The sequence below is a fragment of the Lycium barbarum genome, chromosome 12, assembly GCF_019175385.1.
Source record: "Lycium barbarum isolate Lr01 chromosome 12, ASM1917538v2, whole genome shotgun sequence".
Lineage (NCBI taxonomy): Eukaryota > Viridiplantae > Streptophyta > Magnoliopsida > Solanales > Solanaceae > Lycium > Lycium barbarum.
This window is the reverse complement of record NC_083348.1, coordinates 77,964,612-77,984,194: the sequence shown is the minus strand read 5'-3', so window position 1 is coordinate 77,984,194 and position 19,583 is coordinate 77,964,612. Positions and strand designations below refer to the sequence as shown.

At 37.0% G+C, this 19,583-nt stretch overlaps 3 protein-coding genes across 8 annotated transcripts; all 3 read right to left on the bottom strand.

Annotated features, from left to right (window-relative positions):
- Positions 1-638: 638 nt before the first annotated feature.
- LOC132622976 (DNA-directed RNA polymerase V subunit 7-like) lies at positions 639-3,236 on the bottom strand. Of its 6 annotated transcripts, none has more exons than XM_060337670.1 (3): positions 3,123-3,202; positions 2,826-2,862; positions 639-1,303 (listed from the first exon to the last, which is right to left on the bottom strand). In XM_060337670.1, the coding sequence occupies exon 3, from the start codon at positions 1,291-1,293 to the stop codon at positions 751-753; it is 543 nt and encodes a 180-aa protein (XP_060193653.1). In that variant the 5' UTR covers positions 1,294-1,303; positions 2,826-2,862; positions 3,123-3,202; the 3' UTR covers positions 639-750. The 6 variants fall into 6 exon arrangements, with proteins under 6 accessions (XP_060193653.1, XP_060193651.1, XP_060193652.1 ...); XM_060337668.1 differs by having other exon boundaries at positions 2,826-2,873; positions 3,123-3,191; XM_060337669.1 differs by lacking the exon at positions 2,826-2,862 and adding an exon at positions 1,962-2,039 and having other exon boundaries at positions 3,123-3,185.
- A 2,810-nt stretch (positions 3,237-6,046) lies between these two features.
- LOC132624970 (large ribosomal subunit protein eL20) lies at positions 6,047-8,447 on the bottom strand. The gene is made up of 4 exons (XM_060339729.1): positions 8,292-8,447; positions 8,071-8,186; positions 7,923-7,986; positions 6,047-6,592 (listed from the first exon to the last, which is right to left on the bottom strand). Exons 1-4 carry the CDS (start codon positions 8,304-8,306, stop codon positions 6,251-6,253), a joined length of 537 nt encoding a protein of 178 aa, XP_060195712.1. The 5' UTR covers positions 8,307-8,447; the 3' UTR covers positions 6,047-6,250.
- A 4,452-nt stretch (positions 8,448-12,899) lies between these two features.
- Positions 12,900-19,579, bottom strand: LOC132624971 (large ribosomal subunit protein eL20z-like). The gene is made up of 4 exons (XM_060339730.1): positions 19,140-19,579; positions 15,663-15,738; positions 15,033-15,147; positions 12,900-13,227 (listed from the first exon to the last, which is right to left on the bottom strand). The coding sequence occupies exons 1-4, from the start codon at positions 19,357-19,359 to the stop codon at positions 13,168-13,170; spliced, it is 471 nt and encodes a 156-aa protein (XP_060195713.1). The 5' UTR covers positions 19,360-19,579; the 3' UTR covers positions 12,900-13,167.
- Between the last annotated feature and the right edge of the window lie 4 nt (positions 19,580-19,583).

The following is a 19,583-nucleotide window of genomic DNA, read 5'->3' as shown; positions in this document are numbered from 1 at the left end:
AAAGCACCAAAATTGCAGAAATCTGAAGTTGCTTCATAATTTAACAGCCGTCATAATTAGCAACCCTATGAAGTAAAAGTCCATCTCAAGCTAGATCTAGTTCTGTTTCTTCCGTCTCAAGCTAGATCTAGTTCTGTTTCTTCCGTCTCAAGCTAGATCTAGTTCTGTTTCTTCTGAAAGTTCATTTCTTTTTCTTTTTTTATAATAGTGGTGTCCAAGTCAGCTTATACGCACCTCGATTATTTTATCGAGCACTATTTGCATGCCACACCCTTGGGTATAGCTTTTTGAGAGTTAAACCTCAATTTTGTTCAAGTGTCAGAATCTTAATACCTGGCCGAAGAAACATGGAAAACTTGAGACTGTTTTCAGAAATTGAACTGTGAGGTAGGAGAAAAGGTTTGACACACCTGCCCATGGAGTATAAGAAACTGGGAAGACGAGCACTATATTAAGATATTTTTAAGAATTTCCGTCAAGAGAACAAGTCACTTTGGAAGGCTACTTTACGTAAAGGTTTATCACCTTAACAAGTAAAGGTATCTGCGAAGACATGCTTCACCTTAAAACATTTACATAATATCTTGAGGGCTTAAGCAACCAAATGAGTAACAACAATTCACAGAGGGTCAGCGACATCTACAGAAAAGTAACATTCAATTCAAAACAGTACTAAACACAGATGTAACAACATAAGTTAGCTTTACATGTCATTGGTCTATGTCCAAAATGAGCCAATCATGGCGAGATCTAAACAGAACTTTGTGAGATGGGTCCGAGGTAATCACCCTCCAAGCTCACAAGTGCTTGGAATTCCTTCTCCGCCTCCACATACCTTGCTCCAACCACGATGAAACGCACCACAGTGTCTTTCTCAATTCTTGACATCTTATCATTCATAAAGATAGGATTTTCTCCAGGCACATACTTATAATCCGACATCTTGAGATGAGAGAGGTATACCTTGTTGGTGGGGCCACATCTCAAAAAGACACCATGCTTCAAGATCTTGTCAACAAACCCTTCTAAGATCTCTCCACGGAATATCTTGAAGGTAACGCAGCTGAATTCCACAGGGAAAAGCACATCACCAGTGTGTTCTCGAACTTTCCCTTCCCCAATCCTCTCCAATGTAGTGACAGCCATAAAGTAACCAAGATTTTTTGAGGCCTTCTTGGAAGCAAAGTCTTCCAAGAGGCGAATAACAATTGCCTTCTGAAGCATTAAACCTTCAACATCAAGGTTCTCAGCAGGGATTATCACATTCCATGACAACTGAGATTTCAAATACATTTTGAATGACCTGTCACAAATCAAAACACAGTGGGCTTTCTCAAGGGAAATATGGGTACAAAGAAACCACGCAGTCACAGCAATGCTAGAATGGAAGTTCAAGGAAAATGTTTTGAATTTCATATGCCACAACCACAAGAAATGCACTGCACATTCACTGAAATTTATCCATCAGGAAAAGATATGTAATCCCCACAGACACTGTTAAGGTGCAAAAGGTATTGGGTACGGAACCGCAAGAGACAGAATGGCACATTAAAATATGGATCTGGACGTTGTGCCCTTAAGGCCTTAACTAGCAGTATCAGCCATCGTTCCCTCAAATAAGTTGCAGAGATTTGCTTGAAACATGACAGGCAAACATAGAAGACTACACGAGTTCACTCCTACTGTATCAGCTTATTCAGCTGATATGAGAATACAATAATGAGGCTGTCGCAATGTCATCATTAATTAGATATTACAAACCCTCCATCTCTAATAAGAGTATTTAAACCAATTTGAAACTCTTCTAAAGATTAAAATTATAAGTGAATACCAGTAATAACTAAACCGACCATCGGAGGTAAAATGGTCAAATAGAGGACACGGAAAGAATTTTTAAAAGAATCAAGTCACTTTTAGAAGCCAACTGCCGTTAAGTTTCTATGCCCAGCATGAGTTGGTACCTTAAGGAAAGAGAAAACACTTTCTTTTCTTTTGATAATCGTGGTGTGTGCGCCAGCTCCACTGATTCCAGGGGATACCTGTCACCTCCCACCAGCAATAGATATAAGGTAACTCAGTCCACCAAGGCTAGGACATATGACAAGAAATCACCTAGTGTTTTGTCACTAGATTTAAACTTGAGACCTCATGGTCCTCAATCCACTTCATTGAACATTAGGCCACACACTTGGATGCAACCATGCAAGAGTGGAAAAACTTGTTGGAACCAATCAAATTATATATTTACAATGCTAAGCACCGATAAAACTTAAATTTATAGTGAATAATACATATATCCATCCTTCTCCGTAATGAGCCGAGGGTCTTCCGGAAACAGCCTCCCTACCTAAGGTGGGGGTAAGGTCTGCGTACACTCTACTCTCCCCAGACCCCACGTTGTGGGATTCACTGGGTAAGTTGTTGTTGTTGTTGCCATCCTTCTCCGTAGGCTTTGGGCAGCATCTGAAAATCAACCCCAACTTTGAATTTACCCAAATGGCCATATTTCAATCAGCTTCCCTTACTAGAATTTTCCGAAAGTCAATCAAAGACGAATACAAAAAGCATAGGCATTTCGCGGAGGCAACAGCATACCCAGTGTAATCCCACAATGTGAGAGGTCTGGGGAGGATAGGATGTACGCAGACCTTAACCCTACCTTTGTGGGGGGGGGGCAGAGAGGCTATTTCTGAAAGACCCTCAGCTTAAAGAAAATGAAAAGTACAATACAGTTATATAAGAGTAAATTAAGATAAGAAAAAGGACACACCGAATAACCAAGAACAATGTGAGGAAAGGATCAACTTTTGGCCCCATATATATACCTGGGATTAGGAAAACTTCCAGCGACTAGGGTAAAATCTGCAGGGTTTCTGAAACAATTTTAGAAAGATAAATTGGGACTTCACCTTTGCTTTTAGGGTTTTAAAGAGTGCGGAACAGTGATTAATAAAAAGGAGGAAAGTAGATATATGTTACAGTAGATCACAGCATTGCATGATCGGAAAGTAACAAGTAAAGGAAACAATTCTAAAAATTCTGAACATAGGAAATAAGAAAGAGCGCAAGAACAACAAAAGAAGCGTGGTGGGTATTTGAAGGGAATGGAGTAAAAGACTAACCGGCGACGGTGGGCACCGTAGGAGAGGTACGGGTACTGAAATTGAAGTATTAGGTTTTTAGTCCGCAAAACTCCTTTGTTATTTTTAATTGAATAGTCAGTCCAGGTGGGTAAATTAGTAGCCACGTGTCTAGTTTATTCAGACGTTATTTTAGATTCCTTTATAATATGGGAGTAGGTCTAAAATAGTCCCTTAATTATATACTTATCGGTTTTAATTCTTTAACTATCCAAAAACTTATCAAATTTGGTCTCCATCTATTTTTTTATACAAACAGCGTACAAACTCATAAACCTTCGTGAGATTAATCATTAAACCATCTCTCATACCTATATTTCTCTCTCCCTGCTTCTTTTTTAAAGAATGAAATGTAGGAACTTGGAGTCAAACTCGGGTATGTTCCTTGGCATTAAAGGATTTTACCACTAAACCACTGATATTTTTTGTTCATATATTTACATTGATTTAATTTATACTATTTTTTCGCTCTAAAAACCGACGGACTCCGTCTCCGTCAGTTTTTTAATAAAAAAATAAAAAATAAAAAACCAACGGACTCCATTGGTTTATTTTAGAAAATAATATTGCAAATAATTATATTTTTTTGCTCATTTTTGTGCAAAAAATAATCGTCGCAGTCCGTCGGTTTTCTTTAAAAAAAAAAGATTTAAAAAAATTATTGAAAAAACCGACAGAATTTGTCGGTTTTTACGAGTTTTTTAGTAGTGTTTGAGAAGAATGGTTACAGAAAATTTGTGTCTGAGTTTGTCTTTTCGAATTTTAGAGACTCCAGAGCGAAACCAGTGCTAGAATGCTTTTTTTTTTTTTTAACAAGATGAACTTGAGGAAAAAGAAGCAGGGAGAGAGAAATATATGTTTGAGGAATGGTTTAATGATTAATCTCATGAAGGCTTATGAGTTTGTACGCTGTTTGTATAAAAAAATAAACGAAGATCAAATTTAATAAGTTTTTAGATAGTTAAAGGACTAAAATCGATAAATGTATAGTTAAGAGACCATTTTAGACATACTCCCATAGATAAGGGACTATTTATGGCCTTTTCTCGTTTGGTACACTTGGAAAATGTTTTCTTGAAAACAAGTGGATTTCTTACTTATTTTCTAATGTTTGGTAACTAAGTAAAAAATATTATCCCAAAAATATTTATATGTAATTTAGGAAAACACTATGCGGGTGGGAGTGGGGGTTCGGGGGTGGCGGGGGGTGGGATGGTCAAGGGGTGGGGATTGGAGGCGTTAGGTGGGTGGGGAAGAGACAATGAACCTGGAGCATCACTTATTGAACTTGTCTTCCCTATTTTCATTAAGAAAGTCATTTTTCTCATTTTTTAAGAAACTTGTTTTCCTAGAATGAATGTTTTTCTCCATACCAAACACACCCTTGAACTATCATGTTTTCGCGAGTTTTACACCCTCAATTATCAGCTGTCTTCTTTTCCTTTCAGGTTGAAAAAGGAAACAAACTAATAGTTGATGTGTATTTTAATAGTTCAAGTAGAAAAAGGAACAACCGATAGTTGGAACGTCGAAAAAACAATAGATCAAATGTTTTTTGCCATTAACTCTTTATATGATTTTATAGACGTTATTTTCACCTATGATGAATGAGAAATTAAATTTTATCCTTTCTCTTTTTATATTCTTTGTTTCCTTCGTCAATTTTCATATCAAGAAGGAAGATTTTATAGCCTGTTTGGCCAAGCTTTTTTTCCCCAAAAGTACTTATTTTTTAATAAGTGCTTATTTTAAAAAAGTGATGTGTTCGGTCAAGTTTTTGGAAGAAAATAAGTGCTTTTGAGGAGTAGCAGAAGCAGTTTTTCAGTAGCTTTTGCTCAAAAACACTTTTTAAAAAGTACTTTTGAGAAAAATACACTTAGAAGTATTTTTTAAAAGCTTGGTCAAACACTAATTACTGCTTAAAAATATTTTTTAAATTAATTGATCAAACATAAACTATTTTTAGTCAAAAAGTACTGAAAAGCACTTGACCAAACAGGCTATTAGGATGGGCTAAAAGCACCGTCTCATTTGTCTCGGCAGAATGATTGGTTGATTCGGTTTCGTTCTGCCAAGAATAGTTAGCCTAATTAATTTAGAAGGAATTGAGTTTGGTTTTATCACAACTCTTCTATCCCATTACTATAATAATAAAATAACGCTGAGCTGGCCAAAAGGAGACCAGAAATACATCAAGCAAGCTGAATAAAGGTCGAGAAGAATTATAGAAAAAACATACAAACTCTTCCTCTACCTCCCCGATGTGGGCGTTTTACGCCATAAAAATTATTCACTTTTTTTCAAAAATTTTTTCACTTTTTTTTACTTTTAATGTTTGGCCATAAAAATTATTTATTTTTTTCCTTGTATTCCGGAATATGAAAAACAAGAAAAACTTATTTTTTTAAAAAAAATCACTATTTTACACTATATTTCACTAAAATTACAATTTCAAAAACTATGGCCAAACGTAACTCCAACTTCAAAAATTCCAAAAAAAGTAATTTTTTTTATATATTTATGGCCAAACGGCACCTTAATCTTTAAACATATTCCTCTACCTCCGTAGAGGTTGAAACCCAACTCCATCTAGTTACAAATGCCAAACTATTCGTGAGACACAACAAAATTCAAAATCAAGTTCTTGAATCAAACCTACAAGTCCATCAATTTCAAGAACAAACTTTTGAACCTTCTAATTATTTGTAGATCTAATAAAATCCTAGAAATTGTAACGCATATCGTCTCTTCATTATATTGTAATTTTTAACCTTTTTCCTTTCTTAAATATCTCAGACACGAAATTTGTGCTCACATATTTCGGGCACGCCAGGTGTGACTTCTCGTCTCTTCTCGTCACATTTCAAGAACACCAAGATGAATCCAACGAAAATCAACCCCAAATCTACCACCAATGCTAACAGAATATATTAGCAAGAACTTCAATGACAAAAGCAAACAGAAATCCATGCTTAAAAATATTCTAATAACCACCATCAGAACAAAAAGGTTTCACTTCTCTCTTACACAGAATCTTAAATCAACTCAACTAAAGCACCAAAATTGCAGAAATCTGAAGTTGCTTCTCACTGTAAATATGACCAAACATGTTACATGAACAAGTTGGGCCTAGTAGCCTTGTACGTGGTCTTGAGTTTCCTAGACGGTGGCCTGACCTTCTGTAACACCAAGGGGAACTTGATCTTGGAGTTATGGAACTGCTTTGTGCTCTCCCTCTTGCAGAGCTTAGCTGGAATGGTGGCCGTCTTTATGATCTGGATGCAGTGATGGCGAACTCTGTGGCGAGAAGCCATCTCAGTGTACATCTGCTCCACACCACCATTCAATGTGGTATCACGGTACTCCTTGTACATGTTGTGATATCCAGTTCTACTTTGGTAACGTAGCCAAATACCGTAATTCTTGATTGTTGTTGGGTTCTTCTCAAAGATCTAAAATATAAACATACAATCTTATAGTTAGGAGGTTTAACGCAATATTATAGTTAAAAGAGACCAAAAAATTGCTGAAATGAGATCCCACAGTTTGATGGAACTGGAAAAATACTTCACAAGAATGAACAAAAATCACCAAATCCAATTTAAACACAGCAGACAGAAACAACTAGGAATTGGTGCATGATGTAGTGCCAATATAACCAAATCATTAAGGTCATACCAACGGTTGCAAGGGATCCGTGGGAAGAAATCTATTTTGCAAGAATAAGCACTGCTACAAGAAGTTCGATTATCATTGACTTTAAACTGGCAACAAAACCAAACTCTTGAATAGTAAAGCAAGACTGCAGGACTGTCACACCAACAGCTTATTAACCACGGTTAAACTTTTTAAAATGATTAACACACAATAAATAAAATTAAAGAACTCCCTGCACCAAAGCATCGTTTCGTGATCAATTAACAGTCAAAACAACAACAGCGCCTAGACCTTAAGCTAGCTGGACCAACTATATGAATACCCGTTGTCCATTTTGTTCCATCTGAACCAGTTTCATTTGAATATTCAGTTATGTTCTCCAACACTAAGAGTTTGCTAGACTTGTTTCTAACAAAGAAATCACCAGCAAGATTAAGAAGGCTCTAAGCAAAAATAAGACCGATGTACATTTTCAGAAGAAATTGGGCTAATGTAATGTACAACTAGACCTCAATTGCAATTAGATGGTATAGCCTATTCAATTTTTTCCTATTCTTTTGCTAACAATTTTGCCAAGTGTGGCCAATATTGTTCAAATGTGTTGGTAAAGCCTTTAAATTTGAACATCTTAACCAACTCAAAATAAAAGGTTTTTACAAAGTTATTGCAGCATTTTCGAACATCCTATCATAGCTGACATTCCTATTGTATAGTAAGAGACCCGTCCATTATCTCCTCTTTTAAATTTAGTGGAAATCTGCAATAAAGCTGACCCTATACTTCCCCCAACTTAATCCTACCACCACCACAGATTTCCTCAGCATTAAAGCTGACTTTATCTTGAAAGATAGATTTTGAGATCCATCTGATCACAGCACAAAAAGAAGGCCATCCTTGTGAAAAATATATACAGCAGACTCACATATGCAACCAAAATATCAAGATTTACATTTGGCTATCCAAAACAACAAATCAATTAGAATCCCAAAACTTTAAATAAACAAAAATCAATTACCAAATACAACACCTTGCACCAAAATTTCTATCATTAAACTACTGATCTTAACATTTCTAATACACATAATCTAAAAACACACATAGAGATATGTATCTATCTCATCATACCTCATTAATAGCTAGCATCTGACCATTGCTCTTCTTCACCTTCTTAAGCTTCCTCAAGAAATACCTTTTTTCAACCAAATCAAGCAAAGCATAAGCATTAACCTGCATAAATACATAAAAAGATCAAGAAGGAAAGAGCTGTATATACCAGAATTTGGACTTAGCACGAACTTCATTGGTAGCCCACAACTTCATACGATAAATCTTGGGATGTTCATCTGTTTCAGTAGGCAAAGCTCTCCCAACAACCTGGTACTGATGGAACTGCAATAACAGCACCAAAAAAACACCATTGTTGAACAAATCTTCAAAGATTTAGATAAACATTGAAAATCTTGGAAACCCATGAAAGAAAAATTGAGGCTTTACCTTGTAGGTCACCATTTCGACACAGTATTGCGTTTGCCGTCGCAGGGAAAGGGGTTTTAAGTTAAAGGAAATCTTATATAAAACCCTAGCTTCCAAGGCTGCTAAATTGGCTGATGTTGGGCTTTAAACTAAACTTGGGCTAGATAATTGTGGGTCATTCACAAGAATGGCCTTTGAGGCGGTGGTCTTGAACTTTTAGCAACATTTTTCTTGGGGACAAAACTTAAAGTTTAATAAGTTTTGCCTAACTTTGCTAATATATAGGTAGCCTCTTAAACTTGTTAGGATAAACTAAACTCTATTTTAATTGAACATCTCAACTCCTAATAATATGTTACAATTAAGAATTTTCAGTTTAAATTTCGAATTTTTTTATTTCAATTTTTTTTCTCGTATTTTTTTATTCGTTTAATAGGTAGTTAAGTTGACTGCGTCAAATATGTCTATCTCCTTTAATTATGCTCATTCTCCTCAATAAGCCGTAAAACGCCAAGCACTTAGTCCCCTAAAAGAGGTAAATAAACTCTATTTTTGCGTGTCCAACTACACAAATCGTGCATAACTTCTGCCAAGGGATGTTCAAAACAAAATCATAACCGATAACCCAATCGAAAAATAGATTTATTGTCTTATTGGTAACGAGTTATCCGATTAATGGTTGATGAACATATTGGAATTTATAATTAACCGCTTAAAAGTGCGGGGTACGAATCACTTAATTTCCTTATAGGATAAGCCGTTAACCTGTTAAGAATGGTTAAGTTCACATTATATATACAATAAGATGGTTAAGTTCACATTATACCTTTTGTACATATAAATAGTTTAGAAAGGGGAAAAAGGGTCAAATTTATCCTCCAAGTATGATTTATAGTTTAAATTTGTTCTCCGTTAAAGTTTGGGATCAAATTTTTTCTCCTCGTTAGGATGCTTGATAAATTTGCCCTATATGGATGGAAGTGCGACTTGAACTCCACAACACAAAAAAATTAGCCACGTAGGCTCCCAACCCCAATTATTTTAACCCGTTTCCCCATCGCATAAAATAATCCAACCCTAGTTCATTTTATTTTAGAAAGAGCGGGAACTCAAGAGAGAACAGAAGGGCCATGTAAAAATCGCTCATTGATTAAAGTTTTCATTTTTTCCAACTGGGGTTTCTTCAATTTGATCAAAGCTTCCATTTTTCCAACTGGGTATCTCTCAATTTGATCAAAGCTTCCATTTTTCCAAGTGGGCGTCTCTAAATTTGATCAAAGAATCCTTTTTGGTTAATTTGGTTCTCAAAGTTTCTTCTTTCACTCAATCGCATTTAACTGTTTGCTATTCTCGTCACTTTCTGTCTGTCTTGCTATTCTCGACATTACTATTTTAAGAAGAAGCATTGCAATTTGCTAAGAACTAGGATATTCATCCCTGAGTCATTTGTTCGTGACTTTGTTTTTTGATCATCACTGTGCAAAGACGAGGACAGTTCCTTATAGAATGTCATTTTGCACACAACTTGCCTTGCCTGACAGGTCGATTTCCACCAATATCGTCGATTGTCCTTCTGCTCTCTCTTGAGTTCCCTCTCTTTCTAAAATAAAATGAACTAGGATTGTATTATTTTATGCAATGGGGAAACGGGTTATGGGCAGTGGCAGAGTCAGAATTTTCACTAATGGTGTTCAAAGTACGAATAATTAAACACATGAAGAAGCCAAAGGGGTTCAACATCTACTATATATATATATATATATATATATATATAAATAATTTAACTATGTATAAACAATGTAATTTTTCGTCGAAGGGGGTTCGGATGAATCCCCTTAGGCCTACTTGACTCCGCCCCTAGTTACGGGTTACGGGTTAAAATAATTGGGGTTGCAAGCCTACGTAGATCTTACGGGGCTAATTTTTTTGTTTTGTGGAGTCTAAATCACACTTCCATCCATATAAGGGCAAATTTATTAAGTATCCTAACGAGAAGGGAAAATTTGATCCCAAACTTTGACGGAAGATAAATTTAAATTATAAACCATACTTGGAGGGTAAATTTGACCCTTTGCCCGTTTAGAAAGTATAGGAAGTTAAAATCCTAAAATGTTAAAACTCTAGGAGTAAATAGTTCATGCGTATGTTCCTAACTGGTTTTGCTAGCGATAAGTGATTAGAAAGTGTTCAAATATCATGCTTCGGTTATATTAGAAAGTGCTCAGATTGAGCAGTGAATCTTTTAAATTTTGCCTTTTCTTATTTGACTTTATTAGATTAATTAATAAGCACCGATAACCTTTAAATTCAAATAGAACCTAACCAATAAGATAAAATTAAAAACCATAAGCCGAACTGAACTGTTAAGCATAAATATTCAACCGAACCACGCAATAAGCACTCCTACTTCAGCCTGCCATGGATTTAAGAGAGATATATTACTTAAAATTTCTTTTCTTGATTGTATTGTTTAAAAAACACAAGGAAAGCACAGAACATTCGAGCATGAAGACAAATTCACTTTAAAAGTAAATGTACGTCCAAGTACCAACTACCAAAATATGGTAGTCCATTAATAGGTGTATTCGACCACTAACGCGGTAAAACAAGAATCAAGATTGTCGATGTTTCTTTGTAGAACCTTCCACTTGTGTCTTTGAAAAACTCTATGGGGAGTGCTCAAGGATAAGGCTTTAGCCAACAAACTAGTTCATCTGGACTCTCACGCATATGCGGAGAATTATAATGTATTCAAAGAAGCCACAATCTTTGAAATTGTCAACTTCTTCCTAATGGAGCAGCCAATTTTACTCTGAATTTGCAAAAACTTAGAGCGTAAAAAGCTTACGATTCTGTAGAGTGGCCATTTCTGGAGCAAGTACTGGCTGGTCTGAATTTTCCAAATGCATTTGTGCAATGGATCCTGTTTTGTCTTAGAACTATTTCATACTCTGTTGTGATCAATGGGAAACCTTCTCCTCCATTTGAAGCAAAGAAGGGAGTAAGGTAGGGGATCCAATGTCTCCGTATCTATTTGTTTTGGTCATGGAATACCTTAGCAGGTTACTGAAGACTCTAGATTGGGATAAGAGCTTCAACTACCACCCTAGGTGTGCCAAGTTGAAGATCATTCAACCTGGATTCGCTAATGATCTTCTTCTATTTTGCAGGGGCGATTTGGAGTCTGTAACTAAACTCTTCAAGTGCTTTAAGTTGTTCTCTGAGGCTTCTGGGATGACTGCCAATGTCTAAAAGTTCGATATATTTTGGTGGTGTCAAGGATGACGTGCAACAAAAAAATCTGGACATGTTGGGGTTCTCTAAAGGTAGCCTTCCTTTCAAGTATCTCGGAGTGCCGCTGAGCACTAAGAGGCTGTCGATTATGCAATGCCAACCTCTTATAGTGCCGCTGAGCACTAAGTGGTTGTCGATTATGCAATGCCAACCTCTTATAGAGAAGATGATGGGCAGAATCTCCACCTGGACAACCAAGTTTCTCTCTTATGCGGGGAGAACACAACTTATCAAGAGTGTGCTATTTTCAGTCCAAACCTATTGGTCTCAGTTGTTCTTACTCCCCAAGAAGGTGGTTAAGGTGATTGAGGCAATATGTAGGAACTTCTTGTGGTCTGGGAGTGCTGATGTTTCTAAAAAAGCACTGGTCTCGTGGGATAAGCTATGCAGCCCAAGAACTGCTGGTCGTCTGAACATTCTTAATATCACAGCATGGAATAGGGCAGCTATCGTCAAACTATTATGGGATCTTGCTCAAAAGAAGGATAAATTGTGTGTGAGGTGGGTGCATAATTATTACATAAAAGATAAAGTGATCTGGGAAGTAGAGGCTAAACAAGCCTCCTGGATCATCCGGACAATACTCAAGCGAAGAAGTTTATTTGGTACACAGGAATGGATCTTGAACAATTCCAAGCGATGAATGGATGCTCTATAAAAGAAATTTACTTAAAGTTGCTTGGCACATTCCAAAAAGTTCCCTGGAGAAGGTTGGTTTGTAATAACTATGGGGCTGAAAAATGGATATTCATACTAAGGCTGGCTGTTCTTGAAAGGTTGTGTACTAAAGATAGGCCAGTTGTGTTTTATGCCCTGGTGGTTGTGAACCTCTCCCACACTTGTTCTTTGAGTGTCCCTTCTCGGCTGAATTGTGGCAGAGCTTGTTGAGGTGGCAAGGGATAACCAGACAGGTTCTACCATGGAGAGAGGAGTCGGCATGGATCAATAGCAATGTTAAAGGCAACGGAGCAGCTGCAATAATATTCCGAATGGCTACGGCATGTTTTATCTACCATATATGGCAAGAAAGGAATTGGAGGATATTTCAACACAAGAGCAAGAGTGTCCAGGTCATATGCAGAATCATTGTCCAAGAGATACTCTTTGGAGGTCAAAAATTGTCCAAAGTAGCAACTAAGTTGCAGGCCCTCAATTTTTATCCAATGTAATAGTGATTAGGCAGGGCCAATTGTAGTAGTTGCTGTTCGTTGTTTGGTTTTCTTGTGGAGTGGAGGCTGCTGCTTTGTGGCCTCCTTGAGTTGTAAAGGATCACTTTGGTTAAATAAATCCTTATTAACCGAAAAAAAAAAAAATTATACTCCGAACACACAAACCTCCAACTTAAATATGCATCTCTATTGGGGAATTTTTCAAAAAATATACATATCACTGCTGGAGCAAACCAAGAAGTACCACAAACATTAATAAAGAGGGAAGTGCAAGTTAAGGATAAGAACCACGCAAGTCAATATTCGCTATACAAATTGAGAATAAGAGACATCATACAAACAAAACCAATTACTAAAGTTGCCCTTTCCTTCCTCTGTTTTCCTTTTTTTATAGAGACCGCCACGATAAGTTACATTTTGCAGCCTGAATAGCCTCACCAGGAATGAGTTGCCTTTGTCACGCCAAAAGTCACAGCAATCAAAGCAAGCATGGCCTGATTTACCAAACAAATAAACACAGTCAGAGGCTGATATTGTATGAGAAAAGAAATTGAGAAATAAAAAAGTAATGGAGTGATCGTGATGATATTGTGCTTCTATTGGGTACTGCAAAAATCAGAAAGCTAATAGGTGCATAGCTACAACTGCTTGGGTGGTAATAACAAACCATTGTTTATCCATGATTATCTTCCCCCTATTTGTTTCCTCAACTTCATCCCCTCATCTACCCTCAAGTTCAACCCCAAAAGAGTATGCTTGACACTAAAACAGATTACTCAAGTATTCCTCGGCAAGCAGAGCAACATTAGTGCACAAGAGTAATAGTGCAGGATTGCTTATTCGCTCACAAGGAAGGCTTTTAAGTGCCACCTAAGAAGTTGCACTAATTCAGAATTAAACTGCACATTACTTGGGTGCAAATCCACGATCAGAATAAGAAGATTGAACACATGAACATAAGACCTTAAGCCCCAGCTTGCCTGAATATCAGTCAGCCCTAGAAGGAAAGGTAACATAAATTATATAATAAAGAAGCCAAAAACTCATGCAACTGTCAGATTAAGACTTCGGCTCTATCGAGAATAAAGGCTATTGTTGAATAATTTGTGAGATTGCTTTCCTCACAGCCACATAGGAATGGCAATATGATGATTGGGCTAATCTGGCAGATTGGAAACATCAAACGTGCTGACATGAAAAGGGGCTAAAAAAATTGGGCCGAGCAGGCTATAATTTACATTATTAGGACTGCTCTTGTGTAAGGTAAATATCAATAGAAAAGGGAAATCCAAGTGAAATGAAGTAAAATTCAAGGTAAGTAAGTGGCTCACATCAAAATATAGTTTTTGATGACTCGGGTGAGAGAGGCAACATCAAAAATATAGTTATTCAATATCAAGTCCACTTACATTTTTTCTTTTCCAAATTTAAAGCTGCCAAAAACCAAATTTTAGTACTCACCCTATTCCATTTTATATGGCAAAGTTTCTTGAAAATGGACAACTCCTTGCAAACTCTATAACATTAAACTTCATATTTTACCCTTAATGACATGCTCTTATATCCATAAGAATGACAAGTTCTAATGGTACTTTTCTTATGTGCCAAAAGTCTTCTTTTTCCCTTTCTTATACTCCGTACCCTATCAAACTGAATAATTTGTCTAATTGTACCCCAACAATATTGCTCAACTTGACTCCTAGAAAAACATACTATGCCCAAGAATTTGTGACAAAGGGATACAACCACCATACAGTTGCAACCCCCCCCCCCCCCCCCCCCCCGAAAAAAAAAAAAGAGCACTTACTACCTGCACATTATCCATCCCAAAAATGGGAGGACTTACTGGCAACATTATTTGTCTAAAACACCCAAGGTTTGAGAATTAAAACAAGTTATATAGCATTCAAACTTCTCATTTAACCTTCCCACTTCCACTCTATCCCAACAACGGAAATAGGTCCAAACACAGCTTAAGTCTGTTCCTTTTTTTCTCCGTTTCATCTCTTGGTAAGTGGTAAATCATATTTAATATCCTTTTATCTTCATAATCATATTCATCCTTTTCTCTTAGTCAGATTACATAACTATTGTAGAATATCACGAAGAGTTGTAGAATATGTGAAAGGAAACCCAATTTTAGGATCACTCATACTGCCAGTGCAAAGAAATGAGAGCATACTTGTGACATTGAGCCAGTATTAAAAGTGTGAGGCTAACATAGCCATGCCCGGAGAAATCAAAGCATATAAATATCTGCCACATATTAATTTGAGAGAGAGAGGGGGGAAAATTGTACCCCTAAAGTGCATGCTATAAGTCCAGGCTTCTCTCTGTAATCAATCCGTACACACAGAAGAAGAAACGCTCCAACGTACCAAGGAATGGTACCAAGAAAGAAACCAGAGATGAACCTATCAAAAAAGAAAGAAATCAGAGATGAACCTTGCAAACGAAGTCATAAATATTTGAAAGTAAGCCAACATTGAAATCTTAATCAATCTTTAGAAATCAGAGATGAACCTTGCAAACGAAGTCATAAATATTTGAAAGTAAGCCAACATTGAAATCTTAATCAATATTTACATGGGTCATAAATTGAGTTTGTTTATGAAAATCTGATCATTGACACGCCAGAAAGAGGTAATTAATTAGCAACTATTACATCAGGCTTTTTGATATCACTGAGTTGTTATTCCTGTGCGCTTTTACATTGTTTCCCCATCTTCTAACCTACCAATCTTTATTTTAATATAGATTAAGACTCTGAAGACGATAATGAAAGAGCTCTAAAACAATACTAAAAGCTGAGAACGAATACATATATCACATTTTTTGCATAAAATATAATTTTTACCAAACTGACCACAATATATAAAGAAAATTAAAAAATAAGGGCTCAAGGAAAGGTACAAGAATAGGAACTTACAACAACCAGCCGATCCCCATACCACAGCAAGGAAGGCGGTGCTCCCTTACAGGTCTACCTTCAGCAACAGCATAACCTAAACCATAGTGAAGCAACATAATGAACATGATGTATAACGTCTGACAGTAAAATAATGTTTTAAACAACCAAATATTTCCGAAGTACCAATTAGAGCATAAAAAATTAAAAAGCATTTTCAAAAGTGACATTCCTGAAATTTTCCGAGACAACATATATAACTAGTTGTCTAGTTCAACATTCTTCCTGTGTCAGTTTTTCTTTTTACTAACATTTTACTCTGCTTCTACAACTTTTAAATGCTTTAAGAAAGTTGACAACGCCACATACTCCCTCTGTCCCATTTTATGTGGAAGTGTATGACTAGGAACAAATTTTAAGTGTTTTTTTTTTTTTTTTTTTTGATTAAGCACCGGGTGTCCGGGTCTCTTTGAGCCCCGACTAATCCCGGGGGTGCACAGGCCCTCGGCAAGGAGTTTCCCGCAAGTACACCACGGGTAATTCAGGGTTTTACCCCAGTCCGATGGCCCTCAGAAATTGTTTGCACCCAGTGGGTTTCGAACTTGAGACCTTGAAAGGGAGCAAACCCCAAGGCTCAAGCCAATTACCACCAGGCCAACCCCTGAGGGTTTTTTGATATGTTAACTAGGCACAAATTTTAAGAAATTAAAGAAGTCTTTGACATTAAGCAAAAGACACCACAATAAAATTATGAAAATCCTGAACTCCATGCATTTTCTGACAGCCAAAGTCTAAGGTGGACTTTCTGCTTTTATCATTTTCCTTCTTCTACTCTTTATTCTTCAGTTGTTTTGAAAAACACTTCTCTTGCACTGAGGGTTTATCGGAAACTGCGTACCCCCACAAAGGTAGGTGTAAGGTCTGCGTACACCCCACCTCCCCAGACCCCACTTATGTGATCACACTAGGTATGTTGTTGTTGTACTCTTTATTCTTCAGTTCACTTCTCAAGCAACACAATCTTGATGTCTTAAAGAATCATGAAGTTACTCTGAAGAAAGTGAATTATCCATAACACATCAATCATTACCCATACTATTGGATCTTCTCTATCTTTTTTTTTTCTTTTTTTTTTTTCTTTTTTTTTGGTTGGGCGGGTTTGGGAGGGGGGGGGGGGGGGGGGGTCGTCATTTTTTTCGTAAGTCCTATCAGAATTTCACCTTCCTCCCACTTTACACTTTGATCTCCACTTCAGATGAGAAAGTACACCAATATTTTCCAATTTGCTTCCAGCCCCTACTCCGTTGGGGCAATTTGTTGTTTCCAACTTCGAAACTCATTGGATAACAAATACGATACAAATGACCGATGTGTGCCTATTGAACCAAAGCGCTGAGACTGATTTGCTTTCCTTATTATCTCCACAAGAAATTCTTTATTTAGAACTTTATTCGCATTAGAAGGTGCAGGAGTAGGAAGTAATGACAATCATGTTAGCAAGTAAAGAATCTAAGAAGACAGTAGATTAAAACTAATCTCCCTCCCCTAACAATAGATACTGTCTTTCCCAGATTGAGAACTTCCTCTCTGCCTTTTTTTTTTGTGAAATTATTTAAAAAGGTGGAGAGGAAGTTTTTTGATCCTCTCCGCCTTATCAATGACGCCCGATCAGGCCGAAGAAGATTGGTAACCAGCTCCTACAGGCATCCCCAGGATGTGGGCAGGACCCAGTATGTGACACCACGTTTGACTAATCATTAAAATTGATACAAAAAGCTCTTTACAAAATTGACATAAAGACCAGATACAACCTCAACGATCATGAGAATTCTTAAGTGATTCTCCTCTGCAGCACACATAATCAAGGTATCATCAACTTAGAGAATGTGTGACAGCTCCATTGAGATCAGGCTCTGTCTCCCTAGACTGTCACCTTTTAGCTAATTATGATGAACGGCTTTATAGACTATTTGCTTAGACTATTTGCTAAGTCCTTCCATGACTATTATTAAGAGAAAAAGGGTGAGGGAATCTCACTGTCTAGCCATTGTGAGCTATGAGAAAAACTGCCGGAAAACCATTCATAATCACCGAAAGCTTTACTATGAAATAAAGAAGGGAAAAGGAACAAAAATACCCCTGCCGTCTTCAAACTTCACACAACCCCTATTTGGATGGAAACCCCCAAATCCTCTTAAATTACCCGATTTCAAAAAAATTACCCACTCTCTTTGTTGACCCGCCCCTACCCGCCTATCATCATCATTTGAAGCTTCTTTCATTTGAGTCCTTTTAATCCACTTCTCACCAGAACCTATATCATTGAATATTTTCAACACGAACCTCCTGTTCACATGATTGGATTCGGAGGCCTTCTTGATGTCTAGCTTTTGTATTGAATATATGTATATTTCTTAGGTTTTTAGTTTGAGTTCGTTATTTTCTATGTTGTTGTTTAGTACAGATAAACGGAATGTGTTAGATCTAAAATCACATGGACAGTAGTTGTCTAAAGAGTACTAGTGTACTACAATCTCTCTAAATCAATAGGGACTTAGCTAAGGATAGAATTCAATGGAGGTAAAAGCACCATGTCGTGATACCAACTACGTGTGCCCCACTTGATAGAGCTAAACCTACAATCTGCATTACCAATCCCCTTCTTGTAATTCCCAATGACAAAACCATATCACACCATAACCAATCACACTTCTATACCCTCTATTCCGTTCCCAATTACTTATTAGTACACAAAACTGTACCTTAACGAATCAATACAAATTCATGAAATATTATTTTAAAAGACGGATGGCATGTTGGATTAAAATTCCCAACTTTAACTTAATCGATGGAAACAAACAGAATATATCAACAAGCATAAGTTACTCCCACCATCCCAATTTATGAGATTGCTTTTCGTTTTTTGAGAGTGAATTTGACCAAACTTTAAAGCTAAATTAGATTAGATTAACTTAATATTTTAAGAAATCTATATATTTAGAGACGGTTTGGATGGGCTTAAAAAAAACAGCTTATAAGCTGTTTTCAGCTTATAAGCTGCTTTAGATAAGCTAAGCCAAACGGACTCAATTATTTTTTTGGGCTTATTTTAAGCACAAAATGACTTATACTCCAACTTGTTTTTTTTTTTTAATTTTTTTTTGACTTATAAGCTATTTCCAGCCTATAAGCAAGCTAAGCCAAACGGGCCCAATTATTTTTTGGGCTTATTTTAAGCACAAAATGACTTTTAAGCTGGCCAGCCAAACACTCAAAAAAGTTGAAAACAGCTTATAAGTTACTTATAAGCCAATCCAAACGGGCTCTTAAAAACTAAGTTGCAACTTTTCTCATATTAATTTGGAAAAAAAGTACACCTTAAAATGTTGGTCAAGAGCTTGAATCTCACGAAGCGAAAAGTATCATATAAATTAAGACAGACGGAGTACTATATGTATGGAAGTGCCTGTAGATATTTGAAAATGTGAGAAAACAGACCGTGAGGAGTTTGATAAGCATGAGGATAGTAATGAGGAGGAGCACCGGAAGCACCGGGTGGAGGAGTGGGCTGAGGGAAACCGAACACCGGTGGCTGAGACTGTGGAGGCGGAGGAGGTGGATGATTGGCCACTCCTTGAAACGTACCGTAGTAATAGTTTGCCGGTAAGGGTTCGCCGGTTGCCGGTGAGGCCCTGTTCTTCCCGTCTTCTTCGACCATACTTTCCCGGGATAGAGATCGAACAACGGTTTCGGGATTAAAACGAAGTCGTATTGAATCAGATCGTTAAGGAGACGTGATCGGCGATTTTGCGGTCTCGGGTTTGTTTGGGGGAATGGTGCGCTGATGGTTTTGGTAATTTGGTTTTCAGCTATGGCTTAGCTGGTAAGTCTCATGCCAACACGTGTGCACATTAAATTTGTTTTGGTACAACTGGCGAGAGG

Excerpts from the sequence above, each read along its gene's own strand:
- LOC132624971 (XM_060339730.1), bottom strand. The coding sequence starts at position 19,359 with ATGGTCGAAGAAGACGGGAAGAACAGGGCCTCACCGGCAACCGGCGAA. Across the intron at positions 15,148-15,662 it reads ATGGGGATCGGCTGGTTGTT|GTTCATCTCTGGTTTCTTTC; the intron begins GTAAGTTCCTAT and ends CTTTTTTGATAG. Across the intron at positions 13,228-15,032 it reads TTATAGCATGCACTTTAGGG|GCCATGCTTGCTTTGATTGC; the intron begins GTACAATTTTCC and ends TTGGTAAATCAG.
- LOC132624970 (XM_060339729.1), bottom strand. Across the intron at positions 7,987-8,070 it reads CGTGCTAAGTCCAAATTCTG|GTATTTCTTGAGGAAGCTTA; the intron begins GTATATACAGCT and ends GGTTGAAAAAAG. Across the intron at positions 6,593-7,922 it reads AGATGCTAGCTATTAATGAG|ATCTTTGAGAAGAACCCAAC; the intron begins GTATGATGAGAT and ends TTTATATTTTAG.
- LOC132622976 (XM_060337666.1), bottom strand. The coding sequence starts at position 1,293 with ATGTATTTGAAATCTCAGTTGTCATGGAATGTGATAATCCCTGCTGAG.